This window comes from Vombatus ursinus, unplaced genomic scaffold (assembly GCF_900497805.2).
Source record: "Vombatus ursinus unplaced genomic scaffold, bare-nosed wombat genome assembly UNPS02013950.1, whole genome shotgun sequence".
Lineage (NCBI taxonomy): Eukaryota > Metazoa > Chordata > Mammalia > Diprotodontia > Vombatidae > Vombatus > Vombatus ursinus.
The window spans coordinates 3,179,493-3,200,511 of record NW_020953728.1 but is presented as its reverse complement, the minus strand read 5'-3'; the positions used below and the strand labels follow the sequence as shown (position 1 = coordinate 3,200,511).

Genomic DNA, 21,019 nt, shown 5'->3' with positions numbered 1-21,019 from the left:
AATAGAATAGTTTAATGTTATTACAGTATTCCATTTATATCCCCATCACTTAGCAAAGTACCTAGTACTTAATAAATGCTTCCTTCTTCATCGTTAGTTTGCCAAATCTTGCTGTTTTCTACCTCCACATCTCTCAAATATATACTCATACAATCAGTCAATAAACATTTATTAAGCACCTACTTGTGTGCCAAGCTCTATGCTAAGTGCTATTCTAAAAGTCACAATAATAATATCCCTACTTTGTCTTGTTCAACTCCAATCTACCTTCCACAAGTGCCAAAGTGCCAAAGTGATTTTCCTTTAGCACAAATCTGACCAGTTTTCTCTCCTACTCAGGAAATGCCGTTGATGCTAGGATAAAACAGACTCCTCAGCTTGTCTTTTAAAATCCTTTATAAACTGGTCCAAAACTACTTTTTCAACACCATTATACATTATGCCCTTTTCCACGTGCTTCCATCGAAACTGACTTTCTCTCCATTCCTCACATATAACACTACATTTTCCATCTTTGTGTTTTTGTTCTGGCTATCCTCTATGCCTGGAATGAATTTCCTCTTCACCTTCACTTCATAGAATCCCTCATTTCCTTCAAGTTTAACTCAAGCACCACTTTACACAAAACAATTTCTAATATTCTCCAACTCCTAGTGACTTCCCTCCTTAAGAAACGATTCTTAAAGGGGCAGCTAGGTGGCGTAGTGGATAGAGCACCGGCCCTGAAGGCAGGAGGACCTGAGTTCAAATGTGACCTTAGACCAAACACTTGACACTAGCTGTGTGACCCTGAGCAAGTCACTTAACCCCAATCCCCCCCCCCAAAGAAAAAAGATTCTTGGATGGATTCTACCTGCTTGTGTACCTATCGTTTCCCTGATAGAATGTAAGCTCCTTGAGGGCAGAGATTATTTCTTTTTTTTTGCCTTTGTGACCCTGGTGTCTAGATATTTAATAAACAATTGTGATGGATAGTTGCATACCTTTATACATAGTTATGTTCATAATTGAGGTCTCCTTAGGATCAAAGGATTGTTGTGTATTAGAAGTTTATTCCCCCTTCCTTAGTGCATCTGAGTTAGCGTTAATATGTAAAAACCAAGGGAAAAACCTATAAGCACTCCATCAATGGGCCTTTGATTCTGACTTGACAAAAAAAAAAAAAAAATCCAAGGCCATCTTCCTGGCAATGGCCGGTCAATTTAGAGGCCAAACTTCTTGGAGAGTTTAATAGCTACTATACTATATATATCTATGTAGTTTTAGTTGTCTTACTTTCTTCTGCTTCCCCCTCCAAAACCCCCTCCACTTGTCTCGCGTTTCACAATTCCAAAAGTAATTGTCCAACTGGGTCCAAATGGCTCCAAGGACCCTAAGATCATAGCCATGATCCTTCACATTCCCCTTGTTAACCAGCCTTGGGTGGATGAGAGACATTTCAGTCCTATGATTCTCACCCACCTCAATCAATTATTATGTTTAAAGATCCCAAAGCATAGATCTGGAAGCAGAACTAACAGTACACGTCTTACTCCCTATTGATCTTGGTAGGGGTTCCTGTCTCCTTCTAGTTGGAGAGAGTGAGAGTGTACATCTGGGAGCTACTCTCAGGGGTGGGGAACCTGTGGCCTCAAGTCCACATATGGCCCTCTAGGACCTCAAGTGTGGCCCTTTGACTGAATTCAAACTTCACAGAGCAAATCCCACCTGTCTAGACCCTCTGCTTGAAGAGGGCAACCAAAGAATTAATTTCATTATTTCCTACCCAGATGATCAACTGAATTTCATAGTTTCCAAAAACTATAATTCTGCAAAATAAAGTCAACTCCAAAACTCACACCGCCTCAGATAATCCCACCTCCCTACCCAGACTGGAGGACTTCATCATTCCATTCCTCCTTCCCCAGCTTTCCCACCACCTTCAGATTCTTTTTATGTATTATCTTCCCTCATTAAATTGTGAGCTCCTTGAGGACAGAGATTGTCTTATTCTTTGCTTTGTATCCTGAGGACTTAATACAATGCCTGGTACCTGGTAGATGCTTAGTAAACTTTTTTTGACTATTGACCCTCAAAAAGGAGGGATCATATCTAATGTATGTAGCACTGGAGATATAAATACTGTTATGGATAAAAGAGATAAAAGCAGAAATAATTCTGGAGTTCACCAGTTGATGATATATTTGATCTTGGATTTCTGGGAATGGTGATTTGCATGGTTTCTGGGAAAGAGGAATCAGAAACTGAATAATCAGTCATTCTTCCTGTAAATTACTACATGGGGGGAATGCAAGGAGAGTCAAGTGGGACACTAAATTTTTGGGTGATGGTTCCCTTACTCCTTCCTTTGAAACACAATGATCAGATGATAGTAATTGGATGTTCAGGAACAAAGCTTCCTTTTTCTCCCTCCTACCTTCCAAGCTGAGACTTTATGAGCATACATTGTTTTTTTTATATTAATGAAATAATAACTTTTGTGCTATCTATCTCATACCTTGTTTTTAACTTTAACTTTATTATTTTTTCTATTTAACAATTAATTACTACCTGTCCCTCTCCCTCAACTTAACAACAAAAAAATAAAAAAAAGTTTCACAGCAAATATGCATAGACAAGCAAAACACATTTCCACATTGGTTATGTTCAAAATGTGTATCTCATTCTGCATTTTAAGTCTAGCATCTCTCTGTCAGAAGGTGAATGGCATGTTTCATTGTTGGCTTTCTGGAATCATGGTTTGTGATTGCATTGATCAGAGCTCTAAAGTCTGTTAAAGTTGTTTTGATTTATAATGTTGTACAAATTGTTTCCTTAGTTCCTCTCACTTCATTCTGCATCATTTCATGCAGGTCTTCCCAATTTCCTTTGTAAATGTCAATTCTGTAATTTTTATGGTCCAATAATAATCTATCACTTTTGTATCCCATAATATATTTAGACATTTCCTAATGGATGGGCACACCATTAATATCCAGTTTTTTGTTACTATAAAAAGAGCAGATAGAAATAATTTTGTACACATAAGTTATTTTCCTCTTTCTTTGAGAGTATAGATTTAGTAGTGGCAATCTGGGTGAATTTTTGGGCATTGTTCTAAATTGCTTTCCAGAATGGCTAGACCAATTCACAGCTCCATCACAATAGGGCATTAGTGTGCTTGTTTTTGCATAAACCTTCCAACATTTGTCATTTGTTACTTTCGTCATCTTTGCTAATATGATGGGTGTAAGGTGAAACTTCCGAGTTGTTTTAATTTCCATTTCTCTAATTATTAATTTTGAACATTTTCCCACGTGATTATTGATACTTTCATTTTTTTTCTCCTTTGAAATCTGACTGTTATATCTTTGACCATTTATCTTCTGGGGAATTTTATTATTCTTATGGAACCTAAGTTCCGAAGTCCATTGGTATGGGACTCTCTTTATCCTGTGCCTGTGTGAGATGCTTAGTGCAGTTGCTGAGACCAGGAAGGAGAAAAGTTTTCTTTCCCTAAGATTGAGAATCTCTCCAGATCTCTTCAATCTCTTCGGGCTTCAGGTACTTCTCTGGCTTATAGCTTTGAGAGAGAAGACGGACGATTCCAAACCCACGTCAGAGTGCTGAAGGAAAGAAGTTGACTTGACAGGAACTAGCAGCTTCAATTGTGTCCCGATCCCTGGCTTGCTACATTAGAGACTTTGAGGAATTTCTCCTTGGCTGATATCTGGGACTCCCTCTGGTGGCTGAACTGAGTCAGCTCACTCTCAGCAGGAGAGCTCCTCTCTGTTGTCTGCTGTATTTTCTTATATGACTTCTGTTTTTGCTATTGATTTGGATAAATTGGTTTCTTTCCTAATTCTTCTGTATGTTCATTGTGGAACTGGTATTTGGTGGGAAATTAAGTCTTAGATATAAAGCGTGGGGTCCGTTAGCTTGAACCTGAAAACCACATCCCCTAGACTAAGTAGAATTTACAGGAGGAGATAAATATAATTCTAGCCTGGTACCTTTTCTCTCTGAGCAGAGCAGAGTGGCCAAACTTTTGACCCAACATCTTGCCTCCCTTCATGGCAGGAAGGGTAGAGGAAGAAGAGGCTAGAGATGTCTACCCTGCCCTCTTCAAGTCACACAGTAACATCCCTGCTACATGTCGGGGATAGACTTTTAAAAAATTAATTAAATTAATTTATGTTTAGTTTTCAACATTCATTTCCATAAGGTTTTGAGTTCTAAATTTCCCCCCATCTCCTTCCTCCACCTCAAGAGGGCATGCAATCTGATATAGGCTCTACATATTCATTCGTATTAAACATGTTCACGTTAGCCATGTTGTAAAGAAGAATTAGAACCAAAGGGAAGGAACCACAAGAAAGAAGAAACAAAACAAAACAAAAAAGAGAGAACAAATAATATGCTTTGATCTGCATTCAGACTCCACAGTTCTTTTTCCAGATGTGGGTAGCATTTTCCATCATGAGTCTTTTGGAGTTGTCTTAGATCCTTGCATTGCTGAGAAGGGTTAAGTCTATTAAAGTGAGTCATCACACAATGTTGCTGGTACTGTGTACAATATTCTGCTTGCTCTGCTCACTTCACTCAGCATCAGTTCATATAAGTCTTTCCATAGACTTTCACTCTAGTTAGAAATTTGATGTACACACACAAATTATATGTACACACACATATATGCATATATGTATATCTTGAGTATGAGACCTTTATCATTGAAACAGGCTACAAAGATCTTTTCCCCAATTATCAGTTTCTTCTATAATTTTACTTGCATTGGTTTTGTTTGTGCAAAATCTTTTAAATTGTATGTGAGCTTCTCTATCCTATGTTTAATTGCAAACTCTTTCTCAACCATAGATGTGAAATGTAATTTCTTCCTTGCTTATAATATCATCTTTTAAGTATGCTGTATATTCATTGGATATTTCATCATCTTGTTCCCGCTAGACCTACTCCCCACTGGTAAGGAAATTGAGGGGATTAGGACAGCAAATGGTTAAGTGTGTGAACTGAGTGAACCACACTGACTCAATCTTGTGACTTAATTCTGGAACTAGTTCAATTATCTTTCTATTCAACCAAGGGTCTAGTCCAATTTCTGTATTGTAAGAAAACTTCGTTCATTTGTGGGAATTGGGAGAAAACCTTATTGCATTGTTTTAACTTAGCCTTGAATAGCTGGGAAGCTGAATTACCTCCCTGCTACTTAGGGACCATTAACCAAGGACCTAGGTTATGCTGACCAGAAACTCAGTCAGATCTGAAGATTGATGCAAGGAATTTCTCACAAATGTACATCTCAAGCAACCCATATGTCTTATCTGAAAACTGGCCCCATACTGATCAATCAGTTATTGTTTCCATGTTCCTTTGATTGTTTACAGACACTTGCGGGGGAGTGGGATACCTCTTTTTCTGAATTCAGGGAATTGAGCCTGTTCGCTTTCCCTGGCCCAACTTGGAAAGTCCTTAATCTTTCTTCTAATTAGAAATCAGATTACCTAATATTGTATATGTTTCCTTTCAATTTATTGACCTTCTTTGATTAATTGTTTTTAATGTATAGAAGTCTGTCTCTCCCTGTATTTGGGGTCCAGCCCTAAGTTGAGGCAGGGGCCTTACCCTGATTTGTTAGGCATTAATTGCTTAACAAACCAATATGCTTAAAAGATCAAACCTTTGTTTTCTCATTCATTTCATCTTTCACCCACCATGCTGGTCTCTACTGGACACATAGTCTGCTAGTGCTGCTCTGATGGATATTCTTTGTATGGATACTACACAGCTGGACTTGTAGTCTTCCTCAAATGCCTCCTGGAATAGGCTTGATTGGGCATGTGGCAATGGATCTTTTATCTGTTTCCAGCTTTTGGCTCTAGCTGCAATCCTTGGCTAAAAATTTTACTTCTTCATGAGAAGAGCGGTATCTGTCAAGCTTTTTTATTTCAAAAGCCAGAGTTGTTTTTTTTTTAAACTCTTTTAGTGAAGGAGCCACTCTTATCTCAGCCATAGGACCAGCAATTCAAATATTTAAAACATTCAAATGGACCTGTGATTTCACTGACTTGGAAATTCCCTTGTGCAGATCACAGCCCATGCATGTCAGCCCAAGCTGCATGATTGTTGTTTGTGTTCTTATATAAGTTTGCCACAGAGGTCCACCCTGACTATGATTATCTGTCTATTATCCCACCTCCTTGACACATGGTCAGTCCGTCATCTTTTCCTACCATACATTTCCTTGATAATGTCTTTAATTTTTGTTCATCCAAGTTTCTCGTTGATTATATGTTGCAGCCTATTGTACCTACCATGCTTTTCTCTGTTACTCTCTGTGTGATATTCATTTTCAATTCTTCAAAGACTATTGCATTCATGTTTCACTGTCATATAATACCAGTATAATATTTCCATAGGAAGCTTGGGATAATTCAGGGAACTTTGCAATTTTCCCAAAGTAATCCAACTCAGTTTCCTGCATTACTTTTTACTCCTGCTAAACTCTGAGTTTAGCTCATTGTAATTCTGTATTGTGTGTCCTAGATATACATATTGCCTTAGGCCTAAGAGAGAAGAAACCCTAGAGAGCAGTAATTCCAGTCCACTTGAGCCCCTGGGTACCCTCCCTCCTTTAGGAGCGGCTGAACCAAAATTGTTACTACTAGCCTTCTTGAGTCATGATTTCCCTAACAATGAGGATGACTTTATTTTGTATATAGATAACTCCTATAACGATTTTGTACAGGTCCGACTGTCAGCAGCCTTGCTGTGAAGGTGATGAAGGTGCCCAGTGCAATGCAGATGAGTGAGTTTGACTCATCAAAGGAAGAGCCAGTTGAAAATAAGCAGACCCCATTTCAGGTATCATGGCTACCCTTATTCATTGTGAATTGTTCTCAGTTTGTAGGCTTATGTTATCTTTCAGGTTGTATATTTAAAGATATTAGGAGAAATCTCCAAAAGGACATGGAAAAACTAAAGAATTATGGTATATAAGATCTATTTGTGCTCTGTACTAGAGGAGAGCTGTCAAAATATTGGGTACCAAAACTTTTAGGCTTCTATCTGCAGCATGGAATCATCATTCCCCACCATCCCATCCTAACTGGAGATACCCCTGACATAGACTGATGCTGTGGAATCCTGCAAGAGCTTGCAGTCTGTCTTGAAAATAAATGGAAAACCTTAATACATTGTTATGGAGCACTTGGGTGATCTTGTCTTGTAGCAACTTGCCTCCCACTATACTTATCTGATACAGTATCATCACAGCAGGCAATTGACAGCCTTTGAGATCTAAGAGGATCTGGGGCCATACAGACTATAAAACAGTATAATTATCTCCATGATTTCCGAGACAAATTGTCTGCACATCTGTCAACAAGAGACTCAGTATCAAGATCTGTATCTAGAGAAAGAACAATATCAATTTACTGCACATGAATAAGAGGCTTTCTGAAATTTTATATAGTCATCAGAAACTGTTTCTAGTGTAACCAGTTCAAATGAAAACATGCCGATGCAGATATATCCCTAAAATTTTTGACAGTGTTCATTTTGTGTTATTATTTGAGGGTATTGGATGCATAAAAATATCCTTCCAGTAAATAGGTCCCTTGTCTGTTTTATATGATGCTGTATTGTATGATTGCATTCAACATCATTTAGATATTTTTCATGACCCCTATGTAGTGCTAATTAGTAAGAAGAATAGAAACTATCCTTGACATCACTATGTAGTATGTGACTATGAGAAGACTGGAAATTCCTCTGAGTACTTTGGTTCTTGATTTTTATTGATCCTGGTTTGCTTTCAATGGTCTACATCCTGCCTGTTACATAATTTGTTTTTTTTTTCTCTCTATTTATTGCCCCATCTGAATTCCTTTCACTTACTTTCCTATTTTTAACTTCTAAAATTGTATGTATATCAATTTTCTTTAAAGATCTTAACTCTAACTGCTTATTGTTGATTTTAACCAACCTAGATTGAATCACATGCATTTACTCAACTAAATTAAGAAAAATCTTACCTAATTTAATATCTCTTCTCAAACCAATTTAATAAAATAATTCTGTTTTAAATTATGCTCCCAAGAATATGCAAAACTCTCACTTGAACTTTAGACAAGGAAGACAACAATATTCAAGGTCACTTAGTTTTAATTAGCCATAGGCAGTGATACCACACTCCTTAGGGTATTGATATGTCTCCAAAGTACAATTAGTTTCCACTGTACATTAACACTGAGAAACTCTATTTTTTTGTTTGATTTTTGTTTTGTTTTGCTTTTTGCTAGGCAATTGGGGTTAAGTGACTTGCCCAGGGTCACACAGCTAGTAAGTGTTATGTGTTGTGTGTCTGAGGCTGGATTTGAACTCAGGTCCTCCTGACTCCAAGGCTGGAGCTCTATTCACTGCGTCACCTAGCTGCCCTAACACTGAGAAACTCTAAAGGAAATCCTTGTCAAATCAAATCAGATTTGAATGGGACTATGAAATAGTCCTATAACTAGAACATATTTTGCTATTGGAATAATTATAGTACTTTAAAGAAGTGCTTCAAAATGATTATCAGTGTTTTCAAGAACTATAAACCTTCCATGACACAAAACTCATTATATTAATGTATATTTTAGTTAATTAGAAAGTTAACTCATAGTAGTACTAAAGAATATATAAAAAATTACATATCACATTAATATCCAAGTGAAAGTCCTAGGAACTTAAATCACTATCTCAAACCACAAATGCCAATGCACATTACCAAAAGCAAAGGCATTTTTGAACAGTGAAAGTTCAGGAGTAATGAAATAGCACAGAGATTTCATGAGAAATCACATTCTGCAATTTGAATAAAAGGACAATCTAAACAAACTTTCTAACACCAAATAGTTTTGAATCTTAATTTTGCTTTCACATATTACAAATCATGCTGCCAACTCTTCTATTCAGGATAATAGCAGAAGGTAATGCCATTAGTTAACTAAGCTCAACTAAATACTCATTGTTACATCTAAATTTCTGTTTAAATGTCATTTTTATACTTATTAACATGTAGAATTCACTTAACTAAATTATTTTAAGTAGCAAGCAGACATAATTTTCTATAGAAACACAAGACAAAAGAAACTCACTGCTCTAAATACCACAAGAAAATATAATTAGTATATGGCATGATAGTTGGAGGAAACATTTTCTTTGCCTGATCTTGGGTGAAGGAGTTCATTATGAATGACACAGACAAAATGGGGGGAGGGAGGTAAGGAGAGAATAAAAATAATCTGGAAGAGTTTGAAAATCCACAAACCAAATAAGAAATAACTGAATTTTAAATTAATAGCTTAATGTACCAACCCAGGATGCCATTAACATAAATCACACAAACCACAAATACTTTGTAACAGTTTTTATTAAATATACAAATGCAGAATAAATCCATTGAGATATAAGTACCAATTTTCTTTAGTCACACATAAAACCCTGTAAGGTTAAAACTTGATAATTTTAAGAAAACAAGCAAAATGCTAAAAATAAACTATATTTTGGTTGTCTTGTCAGTCTTAATGTCCAGAATTATCTCTTGTTCCAGTATACTACTTAATTGTACCATTACTTCCAGGGGAGAAGACAAGAAAATTATAACCAAGGAAAAGTAGATTACATATAGAAAAGACCTGACAAGTTAAATTTAAAATATGAAACGCCGATTCTGAAATACATCAAGATGGTCTTTAAATAGATGTACAATGAACACTACTAAAATTACTAGTGCTTCTGAAGCGACACTATTACTACATTGTAGCAGCACCACATAGTTAATACTGTTTTCCAACTCTCAACAAACCAAATGCCAGAGTTAAAATTTGCTGATTAAAGCTATATCCTTAGTCCAACTAAAACAGTATCTTTTATAAGTACAAATAGTCACCTCAAACTGTAATAGCTATGATAACAGAAGAACTCTGTTTTTTCCTCAATACAAGCTATACTGATTCACTGGAATTTATTAATGCCAAAATATTTTTGAACAGTAGTAAATAAGTACAATATTAATACTGAAGAGCCTGTTGATGGTAAAAGAACCATATAAATTATTTCACTTTTTACAATTGGTATAAAGAGTTGAAAAAACTTAAGAATCAATATCCTTCACTACTGGTGGTACAGGTATCAAGATTTTCTTCCACACTGAAATGATTATTGCTATGTCAAAATATAGTTCTTGTTCATCAGTGCTTCTGAATAACTTGCAGTTATACTATACGATTTCTTGCCAGATGTACAATGTTTATGGAAAGGCTTATGGAAAGATCAGAGATACCACAGTAATGCATTTGCAGTTTTGATAAATTTCTTGGTACAAAATGTCCAAGCCAACTGAAAATCTGCTACTGTATATAGGATTTTCTAGGTACACTCCAATGTTAATTTACACATAAACTGATGCTCAGCAAACACTGCATTTACAGACAACCCAAGGGGAAGGGATGATAAATTGTTTGTTCCAAATCAACAGTGCCTAAAAAGGTATTATATTTCTATATCTGTTTTTCAGCTTAATTGTATTTGATTGAAACATTAAAAATTTGACATTAAAAAAAGATTTTGTACAGGTGGGAGAGTATGCATATAGGTTGATGTTTCTTTGGTTCCTTTTTAAAGAATTAATAAGCTCCAAGATATTTTCTTTGAGATATATATATATACATTTATACATACACACATATATATGTACATATATTCTACCCCATCCCTATCCGTAAAATAAGGGTATTGGGCTTCATTTGTCAGATTTCTTTCTAAAAGAGTCAGTGTAGCAAAGTGAGAGAGAACTAGTCACAGAATTAGGAAAACTCTATGTTCAAGACTCATCTCTGACACATCCTGGGTGTATGACCCTGAGCAAATCACTTGTCTTTCCGTGCTCAAGGCAATTGTCTAAGTTGTACAGTATTTTTTGATCTGGATTGTAAAGGGAGTTTCCTCACATTGCCTACATTAATGAAATCGCAGATCTCAATAAATGAAATCCTTCCAATTGAATCTGTTTTGTGAGTTAGCTCATAGTGCTAGAGAGGCCAAAGTTATTTACTGACTTTTTTCTATAACCAGAAATTATTATTAGTTACAGTCAGCTGTCTGAAAAACACTTGTCCTTGGAACATACTTGGCATGAGTTCCACACTGGGAGAAAAAGAACATATTCTTATTCTTATTTGAGAATGCTCCTGAAATCTTTCGTGACATTTTCTTTGGAAGCAAAAGTCAGCTACCTTTTTTTTTTCATTAACTATTTCGACATTTTTTACAACTTCTGCAAAGAATGAGAGTCAATTAATTTTGGGAAGAAGTCTCTGTGAATGAAACTAGGTATCGTCCTTTGAAAACCTTAAGTTGGTTTACTGTAGGCTAAGTGTGGAAGGAGTTAGTGAAGAAAGAATATGATTATAAGATGAAATTTGCTCTACTGGAGGAATAATTAGGAGCACACTTACAGATATTCACATTTCTCCTTTGTTATGGCTCATGTTTAGAAATCGGTTCATTTGTAAATAGGCGTCTATTTGTTAATGGTAAATGAGCCCTGGACAAATTAAAAGAATTATACTCTGAGTGCATAATAAATGTTTGCTTAAATTGATTCACATCATTTAAATCCATTTAAAACCAACTCATTTTGAAATAGTATTCCTAATGAAATTCTAATACCTACCTTGTGTTATGAACATTATTTAATATCTAACTTGTATTAAGCTGAAAAAAATAAAACAACTCATAAAAGTACTTCTCTACTATGCATGATTTTGAGAATTTTGTTTAGCTGAAAGTCAAAGAGGCTGCAGAACTTGTTGGACATAAAATGATCAATTTGGCCTAGCCCTACTTAGAGCTAATAGTCCTAATAGTTTCAAATGACCCTTAAAATCCATATTTTAAAAATTTGAATAGGTCCCACTTGGTCATATGCTTATCTGAAAATAGGTTTTTAAACATGGTTTGTAACATATATACCAACTAACATGCAAAGCATCATTCTATTTACATGGGGCTTTGCTTTGTGCATACTCAGATCACCTAACATGGAGACACCTATGTGGGAGATGCTGAGATGCTAGGGACTTGCTTTTGGGAGAAGACCTTTTATATTCTCTACCATCTGGGTGAAGATAGCCTTTTCCTATAGGTCTCGTAGCCAGAACAGGCTTCCACTTTAAAACTACCAGACAGACATTCTTTCTGGTGGCATTCAAAGGGAAAATATCCTGTTCACTCACATCGTGGCTCCCCCCGTCAGACTCTTTGCCTCTAAGAAATGAGCTTAGGTTTTTTTCTTGTTTTTTTTTTGTTTTTTTGCTTGTTCTTTTTAGTTCTAGGCACGGGTGCTAGAGTCCCTGGATCTGGACTTGAGCCATGATAATGTTGGAGGCAAGATTTCAGGCCTGAATTTGCAGCCAGCCTAGCAAAGAAGCCAGGATTCCTAGGACTTGAGCCCAAGGTGAGCTTTGGATTGGAAACTTTGTTGGATCCATGCTGGTTCTACCAAGGACCATTTAGGAATGGAGTAAAGTTATGAAACCAAAAAGAACTCCAACTTACGCATTTGCTAAGAAGTGTTCTCTGCCAGGTATGTTAGTCAATGTTAGTCTTACCATACATTCTGATTTAGCCAAATACTGTCAGAGAAGTACAATTAACTGCCAGCAGCTGGCATAGAACGACGTAGTGCAGAAAAATAAAGAGGGAAAAAGCCGGGCTAGGCGAGTCAAGGGTGATCAGCCACAGGACTGTTTATTTCTAGTAAGGCTTGAACTTTTATACATAAAAGTGAATGATGATTTACAATATCCCAAGAGCAAGAGCTAAAGATACAAAGTTCTCACTAGATAAGATGCCAGAGGAGCATCACTTCAGGGTGAAGGTTAATTGTCTATTCTAAGACTTCTTTGTTTACCTGTGACTATGGGCTTTCCCAAGGGTCTCAGTAGATGTTTACTCAGCAGCAAAGCAAGTCCAGGGTATAGTCAAGGACAGATGATCCAGAGAAGGCCATTGCCTTTACCTGTACTGACCCCTAATAGTTTAGAGATTTTACAGGTAGATCCTGTCCCCAACAATTAACCAATTGATTGACTTAGTTTATGTTTATATTTCACATATTCTAGTCAGTCACCTGCTGAGGGTAAAGGATTATAAGAGGATAGCCTGAGTATTTCACTGATATCTTTGGGATGTCAGGAAAAAAAAAAAGGCCTTTGGCATGTTGAGTGGACCTTGTGTAGCAAACTTATGGGAAGACATAGGCAAGAGTCACATAGGATGGGCAAACTTGAATGGGTTGAGAGCTTTATGATTAGAAGGAACATTAAAATCAATGACATCACAGATACATTGCTGTATTTGAGTTATAGTCTAGTCCCAATGATAACCATTTAAGATCCTTTGAGTCTTAAATTTCTATTATCATAATCATAGTGCCCAAATGGATGTAGTACTGTGCTGGATGCTACATAAAATTATCAAGCCATGTCACTTGCCTTCTAGGAGTTTATAATCTAAGTAGCCATTCCCCATGAAGACTAGGTAGAATCAAGCTAAAAAAGGAACTGTAAGCTAAAAAGGAAAAACTGAAAAGTCATTTGTCTGCGGCTTTTAGTATGTTTACCATCAATTCATTAATAATCAAACATTTTAAAAATGCCTGTTAAGCTCTACTCGGTGTGCCAGGACTGAGGATACAAATAGAAAACAAAACAATCTTTACTCAAAAAGTCTACAGAAACTAGGGCAAGTAGTCAAGGGGTGGGGTGAATTGGAGCAAAAGGGTCAGGTATCACTTATTTGTGCTGGGGTTTTCTTTGGTTGTGTCATTCTGTATGAGGAAGTTGGGGCAAAAGTAAGGCAAATCCCAAAGGAGCATCTTTTCTTTACACTCTATATAGTTTTGAGGAATATCCTATTTATTAGCTAACAAATCTTCATTCATAAAAACAAACTACAGTAGTGTGTAGGTAAGTCATCTCTGGATGATTCTTATCTTTTCCCTCATCAATCTTTTTTTTTTTTTCAGTCAAAAACAAGGTTTCTTGAAGATTTGCCATATTGGATAGACTGTTAAGGAATCTGAGCATCTATGGGTTAGTGGCTAGATTCTAAGAATCAGAGCATCTTAATAGAGACAAGATCAACCTTATATACAGAAAGACTGTGGGAGGAATCTAGGAGTGGCCAAATAGTTTGGGGTGAAGGGGGGGAAGGGCCTAATGAGATCTGGATGGAAGTGACTAGTAAGCTGGGGTGAACAGAACTCCTGGGACCTGGACCTCGTGGCTAAGGGAAAATGGAGCCTAGCTAGGATTAAGGGTGGGAAATGGCCAGGGGCCATAGGGAGGTAAGACAATGGAGGGGAGATTGGGTGTAGTCACAGTGAGAGGCTAGTTGAAGGGATGATAGCCTCAGGGAACTCCAGAGATTTGGCCATGTGGAAAAGTCCAGGGTTTTTCCTTTCTGGGGCCCAGATCCCAACCCCATCATTCCCCCCTCAAACAAATGGGACCCAAATTCTTTTGGTGTAAGGGGCGAAGGTCTCGGCTTCTGAAACTGCTTCCTGCTGGCAAGGGGTGTAGAGCTGTCCCTGCCTCGAGGGGGTCCCAAAGAGGAGGTTGACTGGAACCGAGCACAGGCTGTATCCAGGGAATGATGAGGGGGACATTGACGGGTACTTGCTGTTTGCTGCCAACTGTAGGTGAATGGCCCATAGTCTGGAACACATAAATCTGACAGAAAAAACTGCAGGGCCCAGATATAAAGCAGGGACTAGATTTAGGACCTTAGCTCTGTTCAGATTCAAATAATTGAGTTTTCCAACCATGCAGTATCAAATCCACCTCATAGCCAGACTCAGGAATAGCCAGGTGGGTAACATTCCCTTTCAAAGCAATATAATGGGGAAATTGAGCCAGGAGGATCCCATCTTAGACTGAGGCTAAAATTGTCCTCTCAGCTTTTTCCCTATGCTGACTTCCCACCGGTATCACATTGTCTTTGAGTAGCTTGTGGCATTTCTCTCAGATGGTGGATTATTGATTATAGATGGATTATGACCCATCAGACAACCCAAAATAAAATCCTATGAACTTTTACCTCAAACATCAAGTTTTACTAATCACAGCTTAGGAAAAACTTTTCCAGGATATACATCTCAAACTTAAATTTGTCCTGGTGTAAAAAGCCAATCATTAGAGATTTCTATACAAAACCCAAACAAGTTTTTGGCAAGTTTACACATTAATACAATAACCTAAAATAGCCAAATTATTTTAGCGGTAACCAAATTATAACAAGTTGCTTGACATAATTCCCTGATGCCAAAAAATTTAGCCTTAACTGTCTCTCACACTTCTAGGGAACACGGGGAGGTCTGGTGTACAGAGGGAAAAGGGAGATAGGAGGTTTAACTAGAGAAGATTGGCTCCCCAAATTCACCATCAGGTTCCTTCCCAACAAAGGAGAAGGGCAAGAGGACAGCATAAAGAGGGAGTGTTCAAACAACAGATCCTCAAGTAGGCAAGGGAGAGGGTATCCCTTCAATGCCCATGACCCGACAGGCAGAGGGGCAAGTATGGCTAGAGTAGAACAGAGAACATAGCAAAGATAAAGTGGGCAACCTTACCTTCAATTTTGCCCAGGGCTTGGTGAGAGAGATGGAGAAAGTGGGAGTGCTATCAAGCCCCAGGCTCCCTTGTCATTCCCAGTCTTGAGAAGACTGGAGAATGGGGTATTGAGGGGCGACTCCACCATTTTTCCAACCTCATGGACAATCCTTCCTCCAATGTCCCTCCTGGTCACATCTTAGGCACAGTCCCAGAGGCATTGGTCGTGGGGGCTCCCTCTGGGGGGGTGCCCTGGAGGGGCATTCCTTGGACCAGTGGACCCCCTTGTAGCCCTCACTGCCCGAGTTGACGGGCTTCCTCCGAGGGTACGCCCTGGAGGTTCCCTCATTAATCTTAAGTTTCAGACATGACATCCACTAAATAAATGGTGGCAACAGGGTTGTACTGTAAGACAGGAGCTATAGTTCTAGTTTTGCTTTTAAAACTTTTTTTGTAACCTTAAGTAGTAGTAAATACCTGGGAACTAAAAGGGGGCCCATCTATTGGAAATGGCCAATCAAATTATACACAAATGTGATCACTTCCCCTCCCTTTGCTTCTGCTTCTTCATCATTTCCTCCAGTTCTGAGATATAGATATTGACAGGCAATATATTAAAAAAGATCAAGAAAAGAACACAAAGGGAATAAGAGGGAGTGCCCTGGGTATGGGAAAAGAATGAAAGACATACCTAAATACTGGAGATGAGAAGGAAGATCATATGGTTTATTTGTGCTAAAAGTTTCAAGGCTAGAGATGAGGAATTAGGAGTTAAACAGTTGATCCGGGTTTAAAAATGGGTATTCTCCTCTCATTTGTTCTTAAGCCTGGGAAGTCAGGTCAAACATATTAGTCATTATTCCACCCCCTTGAGAATGAAAAGGACATGCATTAAAATTGGAAAAATATCAGTAAGCTTTAGAGGGGTGTGTGTGTTCATGTCCTTTCTCTCTCACCCCACAACCAAATCAAAATTTTATTTTATCTTTATAAAATCTTATTTACCTTTGTATCTCATCAAGCCTTAGCACAGTACATAGCCATTGGTTAATAAACATTTTGTTGAATGAATGGAATCAGATTTGACACCCAAAGGAAAGTTATTATTTTAGGCTAGCGAAGGGCTCTATTTTTTCCTATATCTCTACTAGGCCATGCTAATAGAGAGCTCACCAGCTTTTTACAACAGATGGATCAAGATGGACTGTGTTTAGAAGCTGATGGAGCACAAAATTTATTCTGTAAAACAGTCCTGATTGTTTTTGATATAACTATAGAGCTGTGTCTTCTAAGTCAGGGGATCAAATATGTCAGTAACTGACATTTCTGAAAGATTTGCTGCCATTAATATTGGCTTGATAGGTGAACATTTAGCTTATGTGGTTGCTTCTTGGGATGTCAGGGAAAAACAAGAATGGCTTCTAGCACACTAAGCAGACAAGAGTCCTACAGGATGGTCAGGCATGTGATTCTTGCCACAATATTGTTGACTTCTTACTTCTCTTTTTTTGGTCTTTTCTTTGGCAGTTTGCCGTCTTCTTCTCCTGCAGTAACACAATATAAGCACAGTTATGCAAAATAATATAATACAATTCCAGATAAATTGCTATTCTCTATCCTCATTACAAGGAGAAGAAATTAAAATGAAAATTTTACACATAGTCTAGTTTCAAATTCCATTCCAGGATACTGTTATTATCAGGACACTGACAATATTTGGTCATAAGTTTTCATAAATCTTCAGTGACTCACTAGAGTAGAGACCAAAACTGACTGTCTTTCTAAGTTGTTTTTCTTTTTTTCTTTTTTCTTTTTGGTGAGGCAATCGGAGTTAAGTGACTTGCCCAGGATCACACAGCTAGTAAGTGTCATGTGTCTGAGGCCAGATTTGAACTCAGGTCCTCCTGAATGCAGGGCTGGTGCTCTATCCACTTCACCACCTAGCTGCCCTCTAAGCTGTTTTTCTTTATTCTTTTATTATTATATAAGTTTTTCTACCAATTCTGCTCGCTTCATACTGCATTAGTTCACACAGTTCTTTCCAGGTTTCTCTGAAACTATTTTGTAATTTCTTATGGTACAATTCTAATATATTTGTGTATAATTTGATTGGCCATTTCCAGTAGATGGGCCCCCTTTTAGTTCCCAGGTATTTACCACTACATAAAGAGTTGCTACACATATTTTACACATATGCATAATTTTCTTTTCCTTTGATCTCTTTAGGGCATAGACCTAGTGGTAGTATTGCTGGGTCAAAGGAGATGCACATCTTCAAATTGCTTTCCAGAATGACTGAACCAATTCACAGTCCCATCAACAGTATACTACTATGCATGTATCCACACCACACTTCCAACAATTGCTGTTTTCTTTTTTTTTATCTTTGTCAACCTAATATGTGTGAGAATGAACCTGAGAGTTGCTTTAATTTGCATTTCTCTAATTATTAGTGGTTTGGAGCTTTTTTTCATTTGTTTCTTAATAGGTGGGATTTCTTCCTTTGAATACTGCCATTATCCTTTGATCTATTAGAGAATAGCTCTTATTCTTATAAATTCTCATATCTTGGAAATGAGACTTTTATCAGAGAAATTTGCTGCAAAGATTTTCTCTAGTTATGTATTTACCTTCTAATTTTAACTGTATTGGTTTTGGTTGTTTGAAACTTTAAAAATTTTATGTAATCAAGAGTGTTCACTTTATCTTGTGTGATTTTCTCCTCCCTTACTTTCACCATGAACTCTTCCCCTAGCTATACACTTGAAAGATAATTTTTTCCCTGCTCCTCTAATTTGTTTATGATGTCACCATGACTCTGAATATTTGTTACAAGGGTTTGGTTTTTCCTTTTTTTCCCCCCAGTGGTGGTGGTAGTGGTAGAAGGGATGGAAGAGAAAGAAAAGAAATGCTTGTTAACTATGACTGAGCACAAGAGGAATGAGACTGAGGCAGAAAAGAGACTGGCATCTTTGGTGGGTTACTAGAGGATGATGCAGAAGACAGGGCTTGGTAGTAGCTCCAGATCTAGCTCCTTATCCCAGGTTAGGATTGTGGAAGAAGGAAGGGAGGGAGATAAGGATACTGTTCAGGTTCTTAACAACTTTCTTGTTTATCTTTTTGTTACATTTATATAGATCCAAAAGGGGAATGTTGACATCACTCTCAATGTTTTATAGTTTTATTGTCTATTTCTATTTGTAGCTTGATTAGTTTTTTCCATAAGTACACATATATTTAATCAGCTATGGTACCTTTAAGTATAATGTAATTTCCCTGTTTATCTCTTCAAATGATGTTTATTTTTACTATTTCCGTGTTTGAGATCATGATTGCCATTCCTGCTTCTTTGAATTCAACTGAGGCATAATTAATTATTCTCCAACCTTAATTTTATCTCTTTTCAAATTTTTATGTTTTGTGTTTTTCTTGTGAATAATATATTGATGGATTCTTCTAATTTTATATCTTCCATTCTATGAATTCACATTCATTGTTATGATTGTTAATTAGTGTTTTCCTCCATCATATCATCTTACAATTTTTCCTTTCTTACCTCCCTTCAAAGAAAATAAAGAAAAAAAGAGAATAGAATCTACACTAATAATGTATAACTGTCCCATTTCTCTGCCCCTCCTTTCCTTTTAGCTCATATCCCAGTCTCTGATTCTTTTTCTCTCTCTCCTTTTAATCCCTGTTTATAATCTGCCCTCCATAGCTAGAATCAGTTATACTTTTGAATATGTTCTTTTCCTCCCCCCTTCTCCCTTTCTCTGTCCCTATCCTCCCATTGAATTTAATGTATTTTCACACTAAATTCATGCCAGGTTTAAATAAGGGTGTGGTTGATGAGATGTCTGCACTCCCCAGCCTGCACTTCCCTATTTGTATATTCTTCTGGTGCATTGCCAAACTCACATCTCTTCCAAACTTCCTTCTCACTGAGAAGAACATCATTCTTTTAGCCACCCATGTAAGAAAACTGGGTATCATTTTAAAATCCTCATTGTCACTAAACCCATACAGAAAATTAGTTGCCAAATCTTGTCTCCACAATATCATTTGTATATGTCACCTTTTTAATTCAATCTTCTGCTTTATTGCCTTCATCCACTCTTGGAGTTCTTATGGCCAAGCCATTCTTTTTTCAGGGGTTCTATTTGTTACTTGTTTTAGAGTTACTCTCTTCTTCTGGGTTTACCTTTTGGACTTCTGTTATCCCATAATATTTCTTCACATGTTAAGAGTTTTCTTCCATTTACTCATGTAACGGGAGACTAACTAATAGTATTCCAATCCTGGCAACACGTTCAGGAGACCCATTGGAAGTTTGGTGAACTGGCTTCTGGAATTTTACATCATTACAAGCTCTGTAAGTATGCCCATCAAACATCCAGGTGGGTAATGCCCACATATTACCAGGACTGGGGTCCTTTTAGTTATTTCCCTATTACATTCACGTCTCTAGTCTCAGTTCCTCGATCATGACTTTGTGCTTTGCCAGGTTCTATCCTATCCTATACTTTTAGATGGGGAAGCTACATCCTAGTTCTCCCTCCCTGCCTTCTTCCACAATCCTAACCTGGGATAAGGAGCTAGATCTGTAGCTACTACCAAGTCCTGTCTTTCGCATCATCCTCTAGTAATCCACCAAAGATGCCGGTCTCTTTTTTGCCTCGGTCTCATTCCTGTTGTGCTCAGTCACCAAATGGTAGTTGGCCTTTTCCCTTGTTGAATTGCTCACAGGACAAATAATATATCTGAAATTTGAAATCACACTGGGTACATGCTTCCTTGGGAATCCCAGCATCAGCTGCCTAAGAAGGCTCTGTCCTATCTCTATCTTTTTGGAGCTGGCTTTAGCAACTGATATGTCTCTGACAGTTTAGCACTGAGATTGCACTGGCTTCAGGGGAATTCATTCATGCTGACTTTAGGACTCTAACATATACTTAAAGAAAGCACACACAGGCCTCTCGCCATCTTCTTGTCTTAGAATGGATGGAGGTGTTTACTGATGTTTCCTTTTTTTTTTTTTATTGTATCATTTCTTCATTTGGTGCTCTTTAAAATCTTTTCTGGGGGTATTTCTTAAAGGATCTAGACTTTTCTAGACATTTCGCATTACCATTGTTAGCAGCCCTTCAGTAATTTCCCCAAGGTCACATAGGTAGTAAATGGGAGATTTAGGATATGAACACCTACAATTCCCGCATTTCAAATACAACACTCTTTAAACTATAATAGCTTCTCTCCCAATCAATTGTCAGATCTTGTTCATTACACTTCTTCAACATTTCTCACATCTGTCCCCTCCTTTCCACTCACTCAATTCTTTTCATCACCTTTCACTTGTATTGTTGTAATAT

General features: G+C 37.4%; 1 protein-coding gene and 1 pseudogene across 6 annotated transcripts in view; one reads left to right on the top strand and one right to left on the bottom strand.

Moving 5' to 3' along the window:
- Positions 1-6,774: 6,774 nt before the first annotated feature.
- On the top strand, positions 6,775-7,440 carry LOC114040786 (annotated as a pseudogene).
- An 8,915-nt stretch (positions 7,441-16,355) lies between these two features.
- Positions 16,356-21,019, bottom strand: part of IL2RA (interleukin 2 receptor subunit alpha) — a 51,739-nt gene continuing 47,075 nt past the window's right edge. For all 6 annotated transcript variants that reach the window (XM_027858982.1, XM_027858980.1, XM_027858984.1 and 3 more), the window contains one exon: positions 16,356-17,194. In XM_027858982.1, coding sequence (XP_027714783.1) covers positions 17,080-17,194 — 115 coding nt within the window. In that variant the 3' untranslated portion in view covers positions 16,356-17,079. The remainder of the gene's footprint in view (positions 17,195-21,019) is intronic.